Source organism: Gadus chalcogrammus, chromosome 12 (assembly GCF_026213295.1).
Source record: "Gadus chalcogrammus isolate NIFS_2021 chromosome 12, NIFS_Gcha_1.0, whole genome shotgun sequence".
NCBI classification, from domain to species: domain Eukaryota; kingdom Metazoa; phylum Chordata; class Actinopteri; order Gadiformes; family Gadidae; genus Gadus; species Gadus chalcogrammus.
The window spans coordinates 5105665-5128894 of NC_079423.1; the positions used below are offsets into that span (position 1 = coordinate 5105665).

Below are 23230 nucleotides of genomic sequence, written 5' to 3' on the forward strand. Positions count from 1 at the left end.
AGATATGTATACAGCTGTTCTGCCCTTTCTATAAAACGTTAAATAAAAAAAATAAAAACTTGATTATGTTAATTGTGTGATCGTTTGACGCTAAAATCGAAATCGCGATCAAAATTCCATTAATCACCCAGCCCTAGTCTGGAGGTGAGGGTAGGTCTTGAGGTGACGGTAGGTCTGGATGGGTCTGGAGGTGACGGTAGGTCTGGAGGTGACGGTGGGTCTAGATTGGTCTGGAGGTGACGGTAGGTCTGGAGGTGACGGTAGGTCTGGATGGGTCTGGAGGTGACGGTAGGTCTGGAGGTGACGGTGGGTCTAGATTGGTCTGGAGGTGACGGAAGGTCTGGAGGTGATGTTAGGTCTAGATGGGTCTGGAGGTGACGTAGGTCTCGAGGTGACGGTAGGTCTGGAGGTGACGGTAGGTCTGGAGGTGATGGTAAGTCTAGATGGGTCTTGAGGTGATGGTAGGTCTGGAAGTGACGGTAGGTCTGGAGGAGACGGTAGGTCTGGATGGGTCTGGAGGTGACGGTAGGTCTAGATGGGTCTGGGGGTGACGATAGGTCTGGAGGTGACGGTAGGTCTAGATGGGTCTGGAGGTGACGGTAGGTCTGGAGGTGACGGTAGGTCTGGATGGGTCTGGAGGTGACGGTAGGTCTGGAGGTGACGGTAGGTCTGGAGGTGACGGTAGGTCTGGATGGGTCTGGAGGTGACGGTAGGTCTGGAGGTGACGGTAGGTCTGGATGGGTCTGGAGGTGATGGTAGGTCTGGAGGTGACGGTAGGTCTGGAGGTGAGGGTAGATCTAGATGGGTCTAGAGGTCTGGAGGTGAGGGTAGGTCTGGAGGTGACGGTAAGTCTGGAGGTGAGGGTAGGTCTGGAGGTGAGGGTAAATCTGGATGGGTCTGGAGGTGACGGTAGGTCTGGATGGGTCTGGAGGTGAGGGTAGGTCTGGAGGTGATGGTAGGTCTGGAGGTGAGGGTAGGTCTAGATGGGTCTGGAGGTCTGGAGGTGACGGTAGGTCTGGAGGTGACGGTAGGTCTGGAGGTGACGGTAGGTCTGGAGGTGACGGTAAGTCTGGAGGTGACGGTAGATCTGGAGGTGAGGGTAGGTCTGGAGGTGACGGTAGGTCTGGAGGTGAGGGTAGGTCTGGAGGTGAGGGTAGGTCTGGAGGTGACGGTAGGTCTGGAGGTGACGGTAGATCTGGAGGTGAGGGTAGGTCTGGAGGTGACGGTAGGTCTGGAGGTGAGGGTAGGTCTGGAGGTGACGGTAGGTCTGGAGGTGACGGTAGATCTGGAGGTGAGGGTAGGTCTGGAGGTGAGGGTAGGTCTGGAGGTGAGGGTAGGTCTAGATGGGTCTGGAGATGATGGTGGGCAGCGGCCCAAGGCCGGGGGGATTGTACTTCTCCACTCTCATCAGCCGCCGGATGATGTCGTCCAGGTCGCGAGGCCAGCTGAACACGTGAGTGTTCTGCAGCCAGGTGGGAACGTGGCACTGCATTAGGGGAACACATGTGGAGATTAGTTTGATTTTCCATGGGTTCAACCCATTCATATCAATGTAGTGAGGGAGTATTCATACAGTAACACATCACAAGTTAAATGTTGTCGAGGTAAAATGCATACAAAAAAAAATAGCGATGTAAGCTCATAAAATATCCTGTTTTATACTGTTTACGGTTTCACTAAAGAGGAAATTACTATTATAGAATGCAAGTGGGTTGAGACACCATTTAGAATCCATTAAATGGCAGGATATATAAAGTTGCATCCATGGCAATACAAATACACCATTTGTTGATTTAAAATCAAGAATGCTGTAATTACCTTTCTGCCCCCTGGGAAAATGATGGGAATGAATCTAAAATTCTTGCTGCCATTTTGGATGAATTCATTCTGTAACTGATAAAAAAAAGAAGTATTATTTAAGTTGTATTACCTGAAGGTGGCAACGCATTAAAAGGCTGGGAAACGAATCCTTTTATTTTATTTGTTTTTAATGCGGTTATATGTCTCATATGATCATCAACATCTTGATCAATGCCATGTTAGCACTGTTACTGTTCCTTAAAACAGTGCTACAATCTTATCAGTATTCTAGGTAGTATTCATGACAAATGCGTGACAAAGTTGATCAAGAGTCAGAATCATGGCCTGGAACCATCCGTTATTATTAGGGATGGGCACGAGCAGTAAATTCCAAACTCGAGTGATCGAAGGAATTCCTCGAGGATCAATCGAGTACTCGTTTAATCAAATCTATTTTTAGAATGCAATGCATCTGCAGCAGGAATAGGCCTAATGATGAACGGCAATATTACCAACCAAACATGTAATGCTTATTCTCAATCGAAACAGTCAAAGTTATCAGAGCATTCATTATTTATTGTTGCAAACGTTCAAAACACATTTTCCTTACAAAAATAAGCATGCGTCTCACAATTTAAATCACGTCGAACAAAGGCCTGTAATGGTTTAAAAAATAAAAACGAAACAAGTGGCCTAACCATTGCAAATAATTTAAAGCTGCAAATAAAACAGCAGCAAATGAACAAATACTCAGCGTTGTGATCTTCTCTACATGTCCGGGATTACAGCCGTTTCCTTATGATCTCCTATTTCTGTAAAGTATTTCAATACTTCGCTGCGCTTTGCTCTGACCGCCATCTCTTAACTTTTTGAATTCTGGCGTTGTGCACACGGCACGGCACGCGCGTTTGATACATTTCATTTGGTTTGTGCGCATGGCACGCGCCAGTGGCCCCACACAGAAAATGTATACATTTGCTCCAGAAAACTTGTCTGCTTTTGTATATTCAAACTCGAGTTTGCCCGTCCATCAACCGAGTTCATTTGTAACGAGGAGTACTCGAGTAATCGATTCCTCACGCCCATCCCTAGTTATTATAAAATAAGTTGAGTGTATTTTTTTTTGCTTAGTAGTGTTGAAACAGCCACTGCTGTTCATCTGAGCTGTGGGACCATTGTTCAAAAACAATAGCGGCGTGACTTTAAAAGTATTGTAAAAAAGGTTGGGGGGGGGGGGGGGGGGGTAATGAAAACAGATAAACGATTTTGCGGAATTGCGGAAGGCCTGTCGTTCGGTTGGCCTACCTGCTTGTGGATGTAGACAGTGTTGAGGGTCCTCTCGTCATTCTCCAGGCCAAACGGAGAGGCACTGACCGTGTCGTAGTACTTTGGACTGATGATGATGATGATCAGATATTCCTTCTGTGTGATGAAGGAGGGGAGGGGAGTATGCTTATAAAGGCACAGTTTATGAATTATACTCACATACACACACACAAACACAATCAGGAGATTTACTGTGGATTTCAAACAGTAAATCAAGCATGCGGACGTACCTCGCTCAGATAGCGTTCCATGAAGTCTATCTTGCTGATGCTCCTGAACTGCTGCTCGAACATGTCGATCTGGGACCAATCCAGCAACAGCATTTAGAAAATATCATGAGAGGCTCAGAAACAGGAAAAAAAAAACTGCACCACGAACGGTATTTAATTAGAGTTATAGCCCATATCCCACGTTTCTATTTCCATTTATAATAACAAATACAAAAGCATGTACGCACGTGTGTGTCAAAGCCGTTGTGTCGCAACAGGGCAACAAAGTTGATGACCTTGTTGACGTGTTCTTCATTGTCAGCTTCGTATGTTACAAACACCTTCCCTGTTTTGGAAAAACACCAATTAACTATCTCTTTCAGCAGGGCAATTGTTAAGTACCAATAAACAAATCTTATCATATATAATGTTATGAAATTAAGTCATTAAAGGGGACCTATTATGCTTTTTCAACTTTTATGACCGACTTTTATGACGTTGTTATAATGATTGATAGTCATGTTTAACCATACTAAAGTGTCAAAAAATGACGTACATGCATTACGACGTATTCCTTGCTGACAGTCTGGGGTGGCTGTGCAGAGCGCTAAACACTCGGGACAACGTTTGGCATTCACTTGTTCACATTTCCGGGAAATCATCTACGTAGAGGCACTCCTGCCGCGCCCCCATATGCCTGGTCAAATCTGCCCGCGCGCGTGCTTCAAGGAAGGTAACCAATCACAACGGAGTTGGGTTGGCAGGAGGGGGGCGAGGGGGCGGAGAAGGAAGAAAACAAGCGTTTTTTCAGGGAATGCTGAAAGCGCCCAGATGAGAGGAAGAGTTTCCCGAAAATCTACATCGTTTTTTGTGTATGGTTAAACATTAATTTCAATCATTATAACGTTTATAGGTCATAAAAGTCGAAAAAGCATAATAAGTCCCCTATAAGTTTCACGATTTCAGCGGAAATTGCTGAATCCAGGTCATGTGTAGACATTACGAAGCTGCCGTCTTTACTCATATTGATTATTGAGTTCTTACCCCCCATGAAAGTGATCGCTAACCCCCTGTCTCGAGTCGTAGCGCATACTTACTCTGTTCTGGGGATAGTTGGCTGCTATTGGATGTATCCTCCTTTTTAGCTGGGTCGTTGGGACTGGAAAGTGGAAATTACCAGATAAAAAGCTTTTGTTAAGGGTTTGCTTAATGAATGTTAATGATTGAATGTGTATTGTATATAATTGATATTTCAAAGCTTACTGGTCCATGCCACCAACTCCTCGAGCTCTGGTGTCATTCGGATCTTATCCAATCAAAAAGGAGAAACCGTTAGTGTTAATGCTGGGTCGACAAATGACGCATCAATTCACCACAGTCAGCGCCTACACCTAAAGATCTTAAAAAATGGGTTCTGGAACCCAAAGGGGTCGCGATCCAGTTGGAGGTGGGTCGCAGTCTGACAACACACAGAAGCCCTCAGAAAAACCATCGAGCGAAAGAAAGGATCCCCAATGCTTTTGGGTCTAAAGATCACAGGGCGCTGAGAAGGCCTGCTCTACGACGATGTGGACAGCAGTACACTCACAGAAGGGCGCGTAGGGCAGGTGGGGTACCAGCATGGGCATCTGGTGGGCGAAGGCGGGCCCCCTCTTGAAGGCCTCTGGGGGGCACTGTGCCCAGCAGGCGGGCCCCGGCGGCTGGCAGTAGTAGGGGGACATGGTGTGGTGGTAGAGCTCCGGCGAGGGGTGGTTGGAGTGCAGCGAGTACGGCTGCTCCAGGCTGCCCATGCTGGGGCTGTAGCGGCCCGGCAGCGAGGAGCTATTGTCCGCCGGGTACAAAGCGCTCTCCCCCGACTGGCGGGAGAAATCTTTGCCGCCGAGACAGGAGTTGGCCGGGCGACACGGGAACCCGGCGCCGCTCCAGCCGCTGCTGGGGTAGCTGGGGTGGGTACCGGGCCCCCAGGAGCTGTCTGGCGCGCGGCTGGGGAACGGCGTGGGGTGGTGGGGGTGAGGCTGGTGCGGGTGGTGGGCCGGCGGGTAGGAGCTGCAGTACATCTCCGACAGGAAGTGGGCGGGGTGGTGGGCGGGGTGTTTGGGGTCGCCGTCGCACCCGTTGCCGTGATGAGCGTGGGAGGGGCGGGAGGCGGGGCCCGGGGCGGTCCCGCCTTCACTCTGGAGCTGGCTCATGGTCTCGTCGTCCTCCTGCGGTGTGTTGGGGCGTCTGGTGCTACTGTAAAGGTCAGGGGGGGTCAACACAACAGGCCTCGTTGAGCAAGCAGACATGTTGATTCAAGTCGCAGGGTGAATAAGGTCGTTGTCTCTCTTTTTCAGGCGATAACAACTTTCCCACCCCCCCCATACATACATACATACATACATACATATATATATATATATATATACATATATATATATATTCAGATCATTTGGAATAAGCTCTTTTCATAGCCCCCATTTTTACCTGTCATAGCTAGGTACGAAGGTATAATTTATATTTAGAATAGTCCCGTTCTATTGAGTGAGCCACACCTAAATGGTTACCTAAATGGGACAGATTCATAGTCAATGTTATCAAACCTGTGTGTACCCGACATGTCAAAATGGCTGCTGTTGAAAGACATTTTTTAAATACCAAGTAAAAGTACATACCATGCATGACCTTCTATTTTATGGTCGATTACACTTTTAAAAGGAAAGTGAAGCATTGCACTCGACCGTGCAGGTGCCGAGAAAACTGGTATCTTGAATTACCTTCAGGGCAAATCGTGTAAAAGATAATGAGCACACAATCGTGGAATTAGATTCGTAATCCACCTCTTTTATTCGGAAAGTTATTTAAATGGACCAATGATCATAAATCAATGGGGCCTAATAATAAGCCTTCATGAAGAATTGTTAAATAGGCTAAGCAAAGCTTAGAAATGTACACGCTTAATTTAAACGTGTTGTCTATATGTGTAGAGCTACTGTGTTTAATATTTACCTATTGGGTGATGAGGTGGGACAGACAGGTGAAGGCAACATAATCAGGGATTTCCCGTCGAACATCCATGTGTGTCCAGGTCAATCAGCAAAACCCTTTACTGGCCAGAAGGGTCGATATGAAAATGAACTTTACAGCAAAATAATATTTGTTCTAATTTAGCAACAGGAACACACATGTGGAAGTTGTCTGCTACCTTTATTACATAAGCACGTAAAATATGCGCATCAATGGGAGCCTATTAATGAGCCTTAAATGGTTCTATAGGTAAAGTCAAGAGATTTCGGTTGAATTCACGCGTTGTCTTGTAATTGCAGGATTGGTGTGGAGCCATTGAAGTACGGTTTGAAATGTATGCATTCAACGTTCATTGGCGAGCACATGACGAGAGAAGTGGAAATTATGGAAGACCAAGCACTAAAAGAACGAAGATGAGCTGTGATAATGGGTGACTGGGTGACAACTCCCAGCTCTCCCCCTCCCTGAGAGTTCAGACCAACCAACAGGTAAAGCCTGTAACCTATAATATGACCGCAATTCAGTCTAAGACAATTTGCTGCAAATTCTTCACTTTTAAAAGTTCAACGCCGTTTCCAAATTTCAAAGAAACAACGTTGTGACTGATGTTTCTTTGAATTCAGTTTCAAACGTAGCCTAATTTGTTGACATCCTGTATCTCATCTTCTCGCCATCTTCTCGCTTAAAAGTGCGCACGGAGGAACAGAAATCCCCCACCTCTGCAGACACGCAACCTGGATCACAATCACGATATGACAAACTTTGTCAACATTTCACAAATTTCACCACTGCCAGGTCCCTGCCGCCTCATATGATGTATCATCAGCCCTGCATTAATAGGCGCATACGGTTTTCATAAATGCATTACGCCTTATGAATAAGGCTATTAGCCGAACTAGAAGTAGGTTAACGCACATCCCAAAGAGTAAAATAGTTCATCACAAGAGAAACGATGTATCTCATAAACAACTTGATCGGCACAATAGTCATCGGCGCCTTTACCTCTTGACTTCCTACGTGGGTCCAACAGGTAGGCTACGAGGCGCTGTATCGCCTCATCAGAGAGCAGGTGATTCCAAGTAGAGTCGAACCAGAAAAAACGTGAGTCCTGATTCGCCTTGCTGCCAAAATTCAGTCTTTCATTTTTATCAGTTGCTTCCAGATCGATTCAATGTGTAGAATTTGGAGAAGCGGCGCTTATGTCACACAACATTAACTTTGCACGCCCAGTTGAGTTGTAGCTCCACCCCTCCGTCCGTCCTATATGGTAAATATAGCCTGCTACTAAACCAGCCTGCCGACGGAATACGTATTGGGTTTCGCTGGCGTTCAGTGCACGTTCCAAAACATACTATACTTAATGTGGGTTAACAATTTAGTCGATGTAGGCCCAAGCATATATATTCTTCAGAGTTCATTTCAGCTTTTAAAAGTTTTACACTGGGATGATTTTGAAGTAACTTTTAAGAGAATTATCATATAATGTATGATAAGTCAACGTTGGCACATTGTAGATATCAGTAAGTCAATGCAATGATTACCTATTATGTTCATTTATTAACATAACAAGACAGTTTTAATGGATTAGATTGATTAATATGAAGACCTTGAATTGCATTTTATGATGATTCAACACCTTACAGCCAACTGACAATGAAGAACTCCCGATGAAGACATTCAAATGCATTTCTTTTACAATTATTCAACCCATCAGAACTGACTTTGAAGACATTCAATGAAATGGGAACATAATATAGAAAACTCATAAATATCATACATCATGTACTCTCACTTGTACTGAGTGAGACTATAGGATAATAAAACATGTACTATTCCCTCCAGCATGCTCATAGTGGACCGCTGTCATCTGAAGGCGTGCAGGAAGGGCGTGGCATCTACTCGGGTCTGTCTGGAGTAGCAGGTGTCTAGCCAGGCCGTCTTTGTGGCCACAGCCTGGGGGTACTGCAGCAGCATGTCCTGGAGCTCCTGGTGATCAACATTCATTGTGTTAAAAGGTGACAAAATGATAGATGTGTGCTGGATAGATCAGTCTACCAGCCTACCAAGTGGACTGTAGAAAATGTTGCTCATCTGTCCAGCACACATCTAGGTAGACACGCCCACTTACGATGTCAGTAGAGGCAGATATTCAAACGGCTTATCACACTCACACCTGGTGGTATAATATGTCACCTTTAACACACTGCACTTAACGCAGAGCTCTGGGAAGTCAAAAGATCAACACTTGACATTATACGAATGACAGAATAAAGGGCATGTCTACAAGCGGGAGACCAACACACCTGTTTAGCCACACGCCTACCTGGGCTTTAAGACCGCTTGCTACCAGTGTTTGACAGGCCTGCTTACCTGTGAGTAGCATGTTTCTGATTAACGAGCCTGCCCACCTGTAATTTACAAACCTACCCTAGAGTGGAATGCGTTGGTGGCTTCAGCGACGACGTGTGTGACCGTAGGACTCATGACGTCCTCCTCGTCTCCATCATAAGTACACAGTTATTAAGGAGACACACAGCAAATACAACACAAGCTGCATACTTTGTGCATTTGCACGTGATTACTTTAGTTTAAGGCCCCGTCCACACAGAGCAGAGTTTTTGGTGATACCACATAAGTCTTGTGCGTTTCGGCCGACCGTCCAGACGGAGTTGGCGAATCCGGTGCCCGAAACCGCACATTTCTGAAACCACCGTCAGAGGTGGTTTCAAATCTATCAGGACCTATGAGGTTTGCGTGTTAGGATTCGTGTGGACGCCGGAAACGCAAACGATGACGTCATTAGCCCCCCACCAACTGGGGGACGTCAGAGTTGCGTTGAGTTTTTTTATTTAGTTTGTTGTTTGTATTCTTTTTGTAGCTCTAAATAAAGCCCTTTGATCAATTAAATTACTAAATGTACATTAAAAAGTATTTCTGCTCAATTTAAAAGGTTGAATCTCCCCGTGATCGACTTTGTACACAGCGCGCAGGCTTGATGCGCTCCACTTTTGGAGCGCATCAAATATTTACTAGAGCGCCTTGAATATTTACTAGAGCGTTTCTACAGCTCGATGCGGTTTTCGCAATGACTCAGTCTTTACAGAGATATTCCTGAACCGTATTAAACGAAACCGGATCGTTTTCGCCCGATTGGGCTCCATGTGGACGGGGCCCAAGAAGTGTTTGGGCAATCACTGGTGAATACAATTCAGTAGGGAGTTTTGTTTCCATACCATCGATTACAACCACAGCAGTCGTATTCATCTGATTGGACAACTGATTGACAACGCTAGCCCCTCTGGGCGTGGCCGTGAGGATATGTGATGAGGTGTCGTGCTAGCCTCTTCTTCTCGGTGGCGGGCAGGTTGTAGAAGAACACAAACACCCCCTTCATGAAGTCCGGGAGGACGGCGGAGCGCCGGGTCCCAGCGCCAGAGGCTCCGGTGTCCGACCCGCCCGGGGAGACGGGGGCGGGCTCCGCCCGGGGAGGTGGTGCACTGGTGGCGGCGGAGGGTTGAGGAGGAAGGGCTGGAGCCGCGGCGGTCTTCTTGGGGGTCCTTTTGTGGTAATATCTGTCAGCAGCCGAGTCAAGGCTGAAACACTTCGAGTCTTAAGGCAGGTAAGGCTGAAATAAACTTTATATAATTTGTTAAAAATGTCTGGTCACCATCACTGTAGGATGGTGTGATATGATAGATAATGCGTTACAGGATGATTCTTTGTTGATGTCATGAAAAACAAGGTTATGTATAATTATATAGGGTGACGTAGAAGGATCATTTCATGCTGGCTGATGTCATGTAGGATTAGGTTATGTAGGCTGATCTCATGTAGGATTAGGACATGTAGGCTGATCTCATGTAGGATTAGGTTATGCAGGCTGATCTCATGTAGGATTAGGTTATGTAGGCTGATCTCATGTAGGATTAGGTTATGTAGGCTGATCTCATGTAGGATTAGGTTATGTAGGCTGATCTCATGTAGGATTAGGTTATGTAGGCTGATCTCATGTAGGATTAGGTTATGTAGGCTGATCTCATGTAGGATTAGGTTATGTAGGCTGATCTCATGTAGGATTAGGTTATGTAGGCTGATCTCATGTAGGATTAGGTTAGGTAGGCTGATCTCATGTAGGATTAGGTTAGGTAGGCTGAAGTCATATAGGAGTAGGTTATGTAGGCTGATCTCATGTAGGATTAAGTTATGTAGGATGATGTTAAGTAGGATTAGGTTAGGTAGGCTGCAGTCATATAGGAGTAGGTTATGTAGGCTGTTGTCATGTTGGATCAAGTTGTGTAGGAGGATGTAATGGAAGATGTGAGGTCCTCAAGCGTGACAGGATACATGAAGGTGGGGACCCCCTTTGAGGACAGGTACTTCCTGATCAGTCTCTCGGTGCCGTACCAGTTGAACCCTCTGGTCGAATGACCAATGCGGGGAAGGTGCACACTGGCTGGGAGGAGGGAATTCAGCATTGAATGAGCTTTGATATGGGATTCTAGATGATTTATACTGGATGTCCATTCTTCAGAATAAATCCTCAGTCAAATACAGAACATTTAATATATTTAGTTGCACGGTGTCTTTGTGCCTTTATGGACCGGACACTGATGGTACTAGACTGGGTAGCCCCGCCCATTCTGCCGGCGGTTTGAGTTCGCCCTGCAGAAGGTTCTGGAGAAGAGCGATACATTTCTTTCTAGTTTCGTTATTGTTTTTGCGGGAGCCAATCCCCAAGCTGGCTTTTCCCCCTGGCGCGCTATTGGCTGGTTCAACACAATGACGACAGGGTTGCGACGGAAAGCAGCCAATTGCGTACAATCATTTGAACTAGGCCCATCGATCCCGCCTCTTGTGCAGAATAATATGACAGCAGCTTCCCCAGACCAACGTGCAATCCACGATTGAGCTTGGTCTGGCAATAGCCAGGCTATGATGGTACCGTATTTTTCAAAAATTAAATCTGCAGGAGTGGTGAATGGGGTTATATGTTTATATTTAGCACAAATTAGCCGCTCTGTAGTTAGTCGCGTCTTATTACGCATCTTTGCCCGCCATAACCCAAATACTTACATAAACCACAACAAAATTGTTAAAATAGTTGTTAAACATTGTTTTACATTGTAAAGGAAGCCTCCGTGAGTAGTTGGAGATAATGCAGAGTCAAGCTGTAGTACCTTGTATCCTGAGTTTTTGACAGATTTAGCAATCAAGGCATCTTCTATTTTGCCAGCAATTAATTTGGGCTTTGACGGGATACAAGCTGTGGCTTTTTTTTTCTTTGAAAAATACGGTAGACAGGAAAACAGGTTTACATTGAGAGGGAATAACTTGTAGCATAGCACCACAGGTCAGAATAAAGTATATTGGGTCGCTACAAGGCATATGGTCTACAAAGTAAGCCACAAGCAGGTGCAAAATACAGAACATTTCAACACGACCTGTCACTAGACCATCCAGTCTGACCTTTACTCCTTCGGGCCGCAGAGTAAATCTTTTTCAGCCCTCCTTCCAGAGCACTGAGGTGGATCCCAGACAGGTTGTTGGATCGGTCCCTCTGCTGCGCCACGATCAGGGCCAACTAACACAAACACAGAGTTCAGTGAGTACACTCCTCTATACGTACAGATGCACTCTAAGCAAACTGACTGCATTCTATTGTATTTCCCAACCAATTTGGCCCCAATCCAAGCTATTTGATAAATAATTGGCGTTTGTAGATGATTAATAGCCATTCGTAATTGGCGTTCATCCTTTGATACACTCATACGTGATCATACATGCCCTGTGGAAGTTGGAACAGTGCCTCTTCAGTGCCATTGTGAAAAACTGTCATGGACAAACAATAGTTTTAAACTTTGGTCCTTTGGAGTTCCTCTTCAGGTCATTACCCTGTTCAAAGGCACAGGAGCGCTTAGGCAGCCAGGAGCAGCAGGGGATTGTCTTGACATGTATATGAGTATTAAGCGCGGAACGCCAAGATAACAAAGGAACAACTGCAAAGTAAAAGCACTAAGACAGGGGATCCGATTATCCGAGTTGGCCTTCGGCCTTTCTCTTACCTGGTCCCGACCATCCAACCTTGACTGTTTGTCATCGATGGGGAAGAGAAGCACATTCCCCAGGTCCAAGTCTGAAACGCATAGAGTTAACGTTCAAAACAGCTAGCATGACTAAACCTAAAAATACATGTGTAAAAATACACAATGTTTACAAATTCAAAACAGCAAGTAGGACTCGCAATACATTTTCATACGTGCATTTCAACATACAAGTTAAGAAGCTTCTTCTACTACTTCTCAGATCCTACACTACACAAGTTTTCACACCAAGTCTAAAAGCTCTCGGATTTGGCAACATGATTACCTCAGCTTTCAAACCTTCACTTCGGTCCCCTAGCTGATATTGTTGAATAGCTCCAGCCTAGCTTTCATGCTACCAGCTATATTGGATTGTTTATTGGCTCCAGCCTAGCTGTCATGCTACCAGCTAGTTCATCATTTATAAAGGCTAGCCTACAGTTCATGCGACTAGCTAGCTCATAATTGATTAGCTCTAGCCTAGCTTTCATGCTACAAGCAAGCTCATAATTCATAAACTCCAACCTACCTTTCATGCTCCCAGCTAGCTCATATTGTTTGCTTGGTTCATCAGACCTCATCTCCAGAGCAGTAAACAGACCTCCTCGTCCCCATCGCCCAGAATCATCTGTACAACACACATACAACACATAACCGTCAAAACGCAAAAACACATTCAATACACACAAATGCACCATAAAAATGCATACAATGCAGAACCTCATTAAAACACACAGGCCTTTATACAACAAACAACCCAATTAGAAACCCAACTCCATTTAAACAGCCAAACACAACTATACAACACACAACCCTTTTTAAGACATACACATATACACAAACAAAACACAAATCCATTAAACATGAGACACTGTGACTAAATGACGTTTTGGTAGCGGTTTGAGGTGGACAGTTCATACCAACACAGTGGACAATGATGGCGTCTTCCGGTCCAGTCTGAGGGTGTGTGACGTCCCCCAGCACGTAGTGGATGGCGGTGGGGTCCGACTCTGTGGAGCCCTCGCTGGCAAGGCTGACGTCATCCCCCTCTTCCTCCTCGTCTTCGCCGCTGTCCTCCGAATGAAGGCACAGAGACCTGTAGCCCGAGCTCTGCCACCAGTCCATCCTGAACCAACCAATCAAACAAATCATCAGTTAATTATCAATTCACTGAATCAACACTTTCTCAGTAATAAAGTGAATTAGGAATAATCATTCAATGATCTTAATTCAGGAAGTGTTATAAAATGAAATATGTACTTTTGAAGGTTTTATCCTTTTTATCGTAAGTAAGGTATGGGAGGTATGTTCCAATCTATATTGAATAAGAGGGGGCTGCTTGACTTGTGGGCAGCCATACTTTTTCTTCTGCTTCTGCTCCTCCAGTTTCCTCTTCCTGTCCTGCTGGAGCTTGGCCCTCTTGGCGGCTGACTCCTGGTTCTTCTGTCGCCTGAGCTCCAGGTCGGCTGCACTCAGAGGCTTTCTCTTCCGCGTAGAAACCCCAAGAGGCCCGGTCAGCAACACCTTGGGATTGAAAGGACAACATGAGTATTAAAGGTACGCGAGGACCCTGAAAACCGGGAACCATGAGACATGTGGGGACCAAGAACACACAACACTTTTAAAGACGTGGGGACCAAGAACACACAACTCTTTTAAAGACATGGGGACCAAGAAGATAACTCTTTTAAAGTAATGCGTTGACCAAGAACACACAACTATTTATGATATAAGGAGACGCAACTCTTTTCAAGACAAATGAGGACTCTTTAAAACGTTTGGGGACCTTAAAACATCAATACTTAAGAATTAATTATGTCTTTAGTCTCAACACACATGATTGATTTGGAAATTCACGTATTTCCACAGAATACACAAACATAACAAACTAACATGAGAGAAACAATGACGTCTCCGGGCTCCAGATAACCATCATATCAACTCAATCACATGTCTCCACATAACCGAACCAAACCTCCCCAGGGAGGGGATTTGAGGGCCAACCTCACCCCGGCTTTGTGTCTGAGCGAAGGCCCCTCCCCGCTGTCGTCTGTGAGCTCGGCCAGCTGCTCCTCCTGCAGACGTTGGAAGCTCTTCAGGTCCTCAGTGCTGGGTTCTTTGGAGTAATCCCTCCCCTCAAAGTAGTACATGTGGTCGGGCTTCTTCTTACCGTCTGCAGGGATTAAAAAAAAGTACATTTTCTGACTTAGATCAATTGTTACCTCACAAAAAATAATTGTCCGCCAGATGTGCCTCTGTTAATATTAGCAAGTCACTATCGATGACACTTGGAAATGATCAGCTGTAAAATAATTATTATACATCCGTGGTCATGGGGAGCTCTAAAACCTACTTTGGACATCGTCCTCAGAATCATTCTCCTCTTCAGCTTCCTCCTCTCCCCTGCTGGGCGATGCTGGGTCTTGTTCCGCCACCCACTGGCCATTCTTTGTATGGCCGAGGATTTTCCCCAGGTCCACATCCTGTATGGAGCTCTCTTCGGACGCCAGCAGTTTGTCCACGCCGAACTTTAAGATCTCACTCAACTAGATGGATACGCAGGAAAAGGGGATTTAGCTTAAATGTCTAAATTAATACATTGGTTCTCAGATAAAACAAATGTTAAGAAAATGTATATGGGTTATGGTCCGCTGGAACTATAGATTTGGTCCTGCGGGTGTGGAGGCCCCTGGGAGAGAGAGAGAGAGAGGTACCGACCTGTAGTCCACCAGCGGAGGCCTGGTCCAGCAGGGAGAAGCGCCCCTCCTCGATGACGGCTTTGGTGAGGTCCAGCTTGGACGTCGCACGGGAGTACACCATCTCCTCCACCGAGTCCCGGCCAAGGAGACGGATCACCTTCACAGGCCTGGTACACACACACACACACACACACACACACACACACACACACACACACACACACACACACACACACACACACACACACACACACACACACACACACACACACACACACACACACACACACACCGAGGCCTTCGGGTTAGCCTGTTGACATTGGGGATCGAACCCGGAACCTTTGGGCTGGGACCCTAACCACAAGACTATCCTTCCCACAACGACTATCTTGTACGATATTTATAGATACAACACCCTATAATTAAGGTATTTTTTTTATATATAGCAATAATGTAGACAAAAATAGCTATAATGTGTGTAGAGAGATAGACATACAGACAAGAGGATATCATTGGTCTGGCCCATCACCTGGTCTGGCCAATCCGGTGGCAGCGAGCGGCAGCCTGCAAGTCATTCTGGGGGTTGAAATCACTATCCATGAAGACTACAGTGTCAGCCGCTGTCAGATTCAGCCCCACGCCCCCTGGGGAGACAAGAGAGTGAGTGAAGTGCTATAGAACTCTTTGAGGAGCCGTCCATGAAGACTACAGTGTCAGCCGCTGTCAGATTCAGCCCCACGCCCCCTGGGGAGACAAGTGAGTGAGTGAAGTGCTATAAAAATTTCACCAAGGGGCAGATTACACCATAGCCACATAGTGTTTGTGTTATGGTGTGACATATCTGTTGTCCCCTTTGCATTTTTCTGCAGTTTCTTCAGAGCGCATAATGTTTAAACTTGTTCAACCGTTTCCAGAAAAAATGCCATTTGAAAACAAAGAGGAGACTTGGCAAAACAACAAGAGGCAGATTGTACGAGTGAAGGGATAGTAGTTTGGGGTTTTAGAGAGCCTCGCTTCTTGAGGCTGGGCACGGTTTGGCGACAGCATGGAGATGGCGGGGAGAGGGGTGTTTTTTTTTTAGACTGGGGCTAGCTTGATATCGCAGGTCTTTCATATTGTATCAACACATGGGCCAGTCGCATTTGGAATCAGTGGAGTTGTTTCTGTTTAACTCATGTTCTTTCAAATCCACACAACAAAACATCATCCAATGAAATTCGGCCCGACTCTGTTAGATACCACCTTTTTAAATTGGCATGATTGCTAGTCATGTACACCTGAATGTGACGTCCTATTTCTGCACTCGCAAACAACAGCAAGAAGAAGACAAGCCCTTGCCTGCTGTAACACTGGAGTTTCCATCAGAGGAATCATAAAGGGTCATGGTATCCATCTTTAGGTGGCGGCGGTGGTGAGCTCACCTGCTTTGGTGCTGAGCATGAAGACAAACACGTCTTTGCTGCTGAAGTTCTTGATGGCCAGGTTTCGCTCCTCTCCACGCACCGACCCATCCAGACGCTCGTAGCTGTACCCTGCAGAGTCCCCCCCGCCAGGCCCAGGGTCCGCCAGGGAGGGTAGGGGGAAGGACATGCAGCCAGATTACTTATTGTCATTCACTCTTATCCAAAGAGACTTGCAGTGAAGTCAGGTACATGTCATTAAGGAGCAGGTAGGGGTTGGACAGTCAATACAGAGACACTTCATTAGGGGAGAAGGTAGGGGTTAGACAGTACAGAGACAGGGATTAGAGATAAGGTACGGGTAAAACAGTACAGAGACAGGTCATTAAGGAGCAGGTAGGGGTTAGACAGTACAGAGACAGGGATTACAGATAAGGAACGGGTGAGACAGTACAGAGACAGGTCATTAAGGAGAAGGTAGGGGTTAGACCGTACAGGGAAGGGATTAGAGATAAGGTACGGGTAAGACAGTATAGAGACAGGTCATTAAGGAGAAGTTAGGGGTTAGACAGTACAGAGACAGGGATTTGGGATAAGGTACGGGTTAGACAGTACAGAGACAGGGATTAGAGATAAGGTACGGGTAAAACAGTACAGAGACAGTCTTTTTAACAGTTTCTTCCTCCTTTCTTCTTCTTCTTCTTCTTCTGCATTTGACTACAAGTAGTGTCTACTGACTATCCCTATGGTTTTCCAGGGGTTGTACCAGTAGCCTACCTCTGTATTCCATGTAGTCTTGCAGAATATCCAGCATCCTGGTCATCTGGGAGAACAGCAGCACTCGATGGCCCCTTCAGACAATGTGAGCAGAGGATTGACCAATCAGATCAACTTGAGCAGAGGACTGACCAATCAGATAACTTCTCTATCTAATTCTCAATTTCCTTTATAAAAGGGATGGTGCAGTAATCTGATGGCCAAGAATATATGCTCTAACTAAAGGGTTTCTAACATCAAATATTTAATCTCAATGTTTAACGTTTACTGTATATCTATACATTTGTAGTTTAGGTTTAAGTATGGGATTAGGTTAGAGATGCCTACATTTATGTAATGGTTTGGTATATAATGCAATACTGCAATTTCATCGCATAAAATTGCATAAATATGCCGCATATTTCATTGCATTTTTTAAGACAACGTGCCGCATAATCAAGGATTTTTGGCCACAACAATCACAAAAAAACGCCAAATTTTTCTGGAGGGACTGAACTACACACACACGTCCATCTTGACAGTTAACTCTAAATTAATCTAGTACTGGGCGGCTGCTGTCTCTGTCATCCCCGGTGGTGACTAGCGGTATTGTGACCACTGACCCTTTATGAAGGAAGGACAGTAAACTGTCCAGAAGACACATCTTCCCGCTGGCTTCGATCAGGTGCTCGCCCATGATAAACGGCTCCGGTTCCACCCCTGAGACAACAACGGGTAAACAAACATGTGTGTGTCACTCGCCAGGGGTGTAACCAAGGGCGACGGCCCTTGGAGCATTACGTCTCCCCCCCCCCCCCCCCCCCAAGACCTCTGACTTACCGTCGAACAGGTAGGGGTGGTCCACGCACTTCCTCAGCTGCATCAGGATGTTCATCAGCCTCGTCTTGTTGCCTTGCTCATTTCCAAAGGCATCTAGATTGGAATAGAGCCTTCATCCAGACTCCTCCATTCGGATATACAGCCCTGGCTCCATTCTATGTAACCTCCATTTGGTTATACTGCCCTAGCTCCATTCTATGTAGCCTCCATTAGGTTATACTGCCTTGGCTCCATTCTATGTAGCCTCCATTAGGTTAAGCAGCCTTGAATCCATGCTGTGTGCTTGTTGTGTTCAATCAAATCATGTATTCTTTGGCATAACAGCATCTCTAAAATGACTCAATGTAAAAGTCTGTTAAACATGTTTACAGGTATATTTAAAATGCATGTTTTACAGGTATGTTGCACAGGCATTTCGCACGGGGATATTTTACAGGTATGTTTACAGGTATATTTTACATGCATGATTTACAAGCATGTTTTCCAGGTGTATTTTCCAGGTATCTTAGACAGGTATCTCCCACAGGTGTTTTTTCCAGGTGTATTTTCCAGGTATCTTATATACAGGTATCTCCCACAGGTGTGTTTTCCAGGTGTATTTTCCAGGTATCTTATACAGGTATCTCCCACAGGTGTGTTTTCCAGGTGTATTTTCCAGGTATCTTATACAGGTATCTCCCACAGGTGTGTTTTCCAGCGTGTTTTGTGCACGGTTCTCTCACCCAGGTCCTTGGTCAGGATGGCCTTGTAGTACTTCTTCTGCAGGGCTGACATGCCGTGGTACACCAGCAGCTCCATCTTCCCGGGCAGGTCGGCCGCCACCTCCGCCTTCACCCGGCGGAGCAGGAACGGCTCCAGCACGCTCTGTAGCTCCGCGGCTACACACAAAGGAAGTAGATTGTTGCTACACACAGGAAGCGGTACATTACCGTTCGTTCACACAAGGGAAGTAGGATGCTACTACAGACAGGAGGTGATCGTTATCCGTTAGAGACAAAGTTTTGACACACCTTCTCAATCAATGTTTTTTTTTTTTTTACATTGCAGGTTAATATTGAAGACATCAAAACTATGAAGGAACATGCAAAAAAATGCTCAACAAACCAGAGTATGTTTTACATTTTACATTCTTCAAAGTAGAAACCTTTTGCTTTGATGACAGCTTTGCACACTCTTGACATTCTTTCAATTAGCTTCATGATAGTCACCTGCAATGGTTTAATGGTTAAGGTGTGCCTTGTCAAGAGTTAATTTGTGGAATTTCTTGCCTTTTTATGTGTTTGAGACCATCAGTTGTGCTGTACAGAGGCAGGTTTGGTGCACAATTCGATACAATGAAAAGGCCTATTCGACTTCAGTTCAAATCCATATTATGGCAAGAACTACTCAATTAAGTAAAGATAAACGACCGTCCATCCTTACGTTAAGACAGGAAGGTCAGTAAATCCAAAAGATTTCAAGAACTTTGAATGTATCTTCAAGTGCAGAGGCGAAAACCATCAAACGCCATCATGAAACCGGCACTTATGAGGACCGCCCCAGGACAGGAAGACCAAGAGCAACCTCTGCTGATGAGGAAAAGATCATTTGAGATACCAGCCTCAGAAACCGCGTTCAAGTAGCACACATCTCCACGTCAACTGTTCAGAGGAGACGACGTGAATCAGGCCTTCATTGTCGAATTGTTACAAAGAAGCCACTGCTGAGGAAGAACAACAAAAAGAAGAGACTTGCTTGGGCCAAGAAACACAATGAGTGGACTTTAAACCAATGGGAATCTGTACTTTGGTCTGATGAGTCAAAATTTGGCATTTTTGGTTCGACCCGCCGTGTCTTTGTAAGACGCAGAAAAGGTGAGCGGATGGTTTCTTCATGTGTGGTCCCCACCGTGAAGCATGGAGGAGGAGGAGTGAAATTCAAGGCACACTTAACCAGCATGGCTACCATAGCATTCTACAGCGACATGCCATCCCATCTGGTTTGCGCTTAGTGGGACCCGGATTTGTTTTTCAACCGGACAATGACCCCAAACACGTCCAGGCTGTGCAAGGGCTATTTGACCAAGAAGGAGAGTGATGGAGTGCTGCGTCAGATGACCTGGCCTCCACAATCACCCCACCTAAACCCAATAGAGATGGTCTGGGATGAGTTGGACCGCAGAGTGAAGGCAAAGCAGCCAACAAGTGCTCAGCACCTCTGGGAACTCCTTCAAGACTGTTGGAAAACCATTCCAGGTGACTACCGCATGAAACTGATCGAAAAGGATGCCAAGAGTGTGCAAAGCTGTCATCAAAGCAAAAGGTGGCTACTTTGAAGAATGTAAAATATAAAACATATTCTGGTTTGTTGAGCATTTTTTTGTTTCCCACATAATTCCATACGTGTTTCGTCGTAGTTTTGATGCATTCAATATTAATCTGCAATGTTGAAAATAAATAAATAAAAATAAAAACCACTGAACGAGAAGGTGTGTCCAAACTTTTGACTGGTACTGTATGTCAGGGACAGTTATGGTGGTTATATCGTTCCTACCCAGAGCAGGTCGGTTCTGGAGGTCGGCGTAGTACTGGACAAAGTCCTTGGCCTGGTCGGCGGGGAACAGGCTGGGCTGGATGAAGCTGATCAGGGAGTAGACCTCCAGGAGGTTGTTCTGGATCGGAGTCCCAGTGAGCAGAACCCGGAAACCCATCGAGAACTAGAAGAACAAGCAGAATGACTCGGATGGAAAGAAGCTGATTCAGAGGAGAAGGAGGAGGATGAAGAGGAGATTGACGAAGAGGAGGAGGATGAGGGAGGAGGAGGAGGAGGATGATGAAGAAGAAGGAGTGCTGTGGTACCTCGCTCAGGGTCTTGTGGAGCAAGGAATCCTGGTTTTTCAGGCGGTGAGCCTCGTCCACAACCAGAGCCTTCCATTTCCAACTGAAGACCAAGAGGTGAGAGATAATTAGCCAACACTAAACCAACTAGAAGGATGTGTGGTTAGGCCTTCATCTCTCTGATCAGAGGAGTCCTACATGTTTGTGTTTTTCCTCATTTGTTTACCACAAAGGTGCTCCTGCCACCAGGGCCTGATAAACAATGCGCTTGTGATAACCAGTGGCGGACTCAGACCGCCAGTTTGAAATGCAGGGGCGAAAAAATAAAAAGGGCACATTCTGCACAGCAGCACGCCCAACCAGCGTGCAAAAAGCTATGATGCATCATGTATGGCCCTTTCTTTCGTATTCACCACTCTAGAGGGCACTTCTTTTCAACCATGGAGGCACTGTAAGGGCATTAAGAGGGCACTCATTGAGGCACGTTATCGAATTCTCTTGTTCTAGAGGGCTCATCATCATAATTTATTGTATGAAGAGGCACCAGAGGGAACCCAATAATTTTTTTCACATGTAAAGGGCAGCCAATAAGGCACTTTCTCTCGTATTCGCCACTCTTGAGGGCACTTTTTCAACCATGGGGGCACGGGGGTACGCCACTGGTGATAACATTTGAAATTAATATTGACTAACCTTTTCAAGAAGGAAAAGTCTTTCAGACATATCTGGGAACAGAAACAAAAGTTGTATGTTGTATGGAGGTGGAAGAGGTAGCAGTGTTATAACATTATGGATATTGTGTGTTTACATCCATTGACTCTCACCTCATAGGTCGTGAGCAGAACGTTGAACGGCGTGTGTTGCGTCTCTTTCTTCAACTCAGCCCGTTTCTCTTTGTCTCCTTTGTAGCAAAGCACGGAGAGAGAAGGAGCGAAGCTGCAGCCACAACACCCCAGCGGTTGTTATGAACAAGCACAGAGATATCTCTTAAATTCAAGTTCTAGTTCAAGGTTATTATAGAGCCCTTTAAAAACAACAGTTGACCAAAGTGCTGTACAATTCAACTATCTAGTTATAAAACAAACAAATAAAATAAAACCAATTTAAAGCACAAAAAGGGCCACTCATCCACTTATCCCTGAAGTGGGATGACCACTTTACCTTTCTAGTTCAGTTCTCCAGTTCTCCAAGACAGACAGCGGACTGAGGACCAAAAAGGGGCCATTGACACCAAGACATCCTTTCATGTACACCAGCAGAGAAATTGTCTGAAGGAACATCAAATACTGGGTTTAAAAGGTGCAACCATTTAGGGATTTTATTTAATTGATCAAAGAAGCATTTAACAATATAATCTCTATAAAACATTTTATATTACGATCTGGCAGGCTTTCTCCAAACCCATCTCATTCAACTAGTTGTAATAATCAAAGCAGTCATAAAAGGATGTTCGAAATGTTAACTATAATGTTAACTAAAATGTTAACAAAAAATTAAAATCAACCATCGATGTAAGAAGTGAATAAGTGTGTTTTAATATCACAGACCTGGCAGGTTTTCCCTAAACCCATCTCATCTCCTAGAATACATCCTTCCTGGTTCTGGAGGCACTGGGTCAGCCACTGCACCCCGTCCAGCTGGTAGGACCTCAGCTGTATCCCTGAAATAAAACAACCCTTATTTCTGGGAAACTGGAAGCAGAGCAGCTTATCTTTCATATCTCAGGACATAGTTATGGGAATACCTGTCATTCTAATCATGTCAATTGGTTTAGTAGCCTATATAAGTCAATTAAACTAAGTAAATTGATTTAACTGCTTCGCATGACGTCGATCTATCGTTAAGCTCCAAGAAAACAAACCCCTTCATAAAGATTATGCATAATACATCTTTCAATTATATTAGAAAAAGACGGCTTTTAATGGAAATATTGAGTTTTAGGCTGCTTTGAGGCGCTGTCACCACCAAATCGACCACTATAAATGTTGCCACAAACCGTGTAAGCCCCACTTTTGCAAGTCACTTTGGGCCACAATAGTCTTCCGTTTGGCTGGAACACTGTTTCTTGTTTTGAGAGCAAAGCTTGACATTTTTTAAAAGTTAGGCAAGTTCAGTTTCAGAAGTACAGGTTAGTAGTCCGCGAATCCGCGCCAACCAAACAGTTTATGCTTGGCACTTCCTGGTCATGTGACCAGAAAAGGCAAATACTGGCAAGTGTCATTGCAATGTTTTTTTTACCGTTTCAGCTCTAGAAAGGTAATGTTTATTTTTTTGTAGCTTTATTCCTTATTCTAAACGTTT

General features: G+C 45.2%; 2 protein-coding genes across 6 annotated transcripts; both read right to left on the bottom strand.

Moving 5' to 3' along the window:
* Window positions 1-1271: 1271 nt before the first annotated feature.
* On the bottom strand, window positions 1272-5620 carry traf3ip2l (TRAF3 interacting protein 2-like). The gene is made up of 8 exons (XM_056604124.1): window positions 4924-5620; window positions 4599-4641; window positions 4433-4494; window positions 3584-3681; window positions 3357-3425; window positions 3106-3222; window positions 1819-1893; window positions 1272-1486 (listed from the first exon to the last, which is right to left on the bottom strand). Exons 1-8 carry the CDS (start codon window positions 5618-5620, stop codon window positions 1340-1342), a joined length of 1308 nt encoding a protein of 435 aa, XP_056460099.1. The 3' UTR covers window positions 1272-1339.
* On the bottom strand, window positions 5499-23174 carry chd1l (chromodomain helicase DNA binding protein 1-like). Of its 5 annotated transcripts, none has more exons than XR_008897085.1 (27): window positions 22926-23174; window positions 22477-22589; window positions 22091-22197; window positions 21754-21865; window positions 21623-21654; window positions 20951-21032; window positions 20646-20808; window positions 18836-18991; window positions 18114-18206; window positions 17897-17993; window positions 17295-17368; window positions 16539-16649; window positions 15647-15761; window positions 15137-15284; window positions 14772-14964; window positions 14428-14591; window positions 13779-13942; window positions 13339-13544; window positions 12948-13046; window positions 12401-12471; window positions 11805-11919; window positions 10683-10791; window positions 9659-9910; window positions 8766-8847; window positions 7341-8324; window positions 5987-6420; window positions 5499-5567 (listed from the first exon to the last, which is right to left on the bottom strand). XR_008897085.1 is itself a non-coding variant. In XM_056603680.1 (25 exons), the coding sequence occupies exons 1-25, from the start codon at window positions 23017-23019 to the stop codon at window positions 8202-8204; spliced, it is 3075 nt and encodes a 1024-aa protein (XP_056459655.1). In that variant the 5' UTR covers window positions 23020-23174; the 3' UTR covers window positions 5766-8201. The 5 variants fall into 5 exon arrangements, 1 of the variants encoding a protein (XP_056459655.1); XR_008897086.1 differs by lacking the exon at window positions 5499-5567 and having other exon boundaries at window positions 5766-6088; window positions 6321-6420; XR_008897087.1 differs by lacking the exon at window positions 5499-5567 and having other exon boundaries at window positions 5766-6415.
* Window positions 23175-23230: the final 56 nt, after the last annotated feature.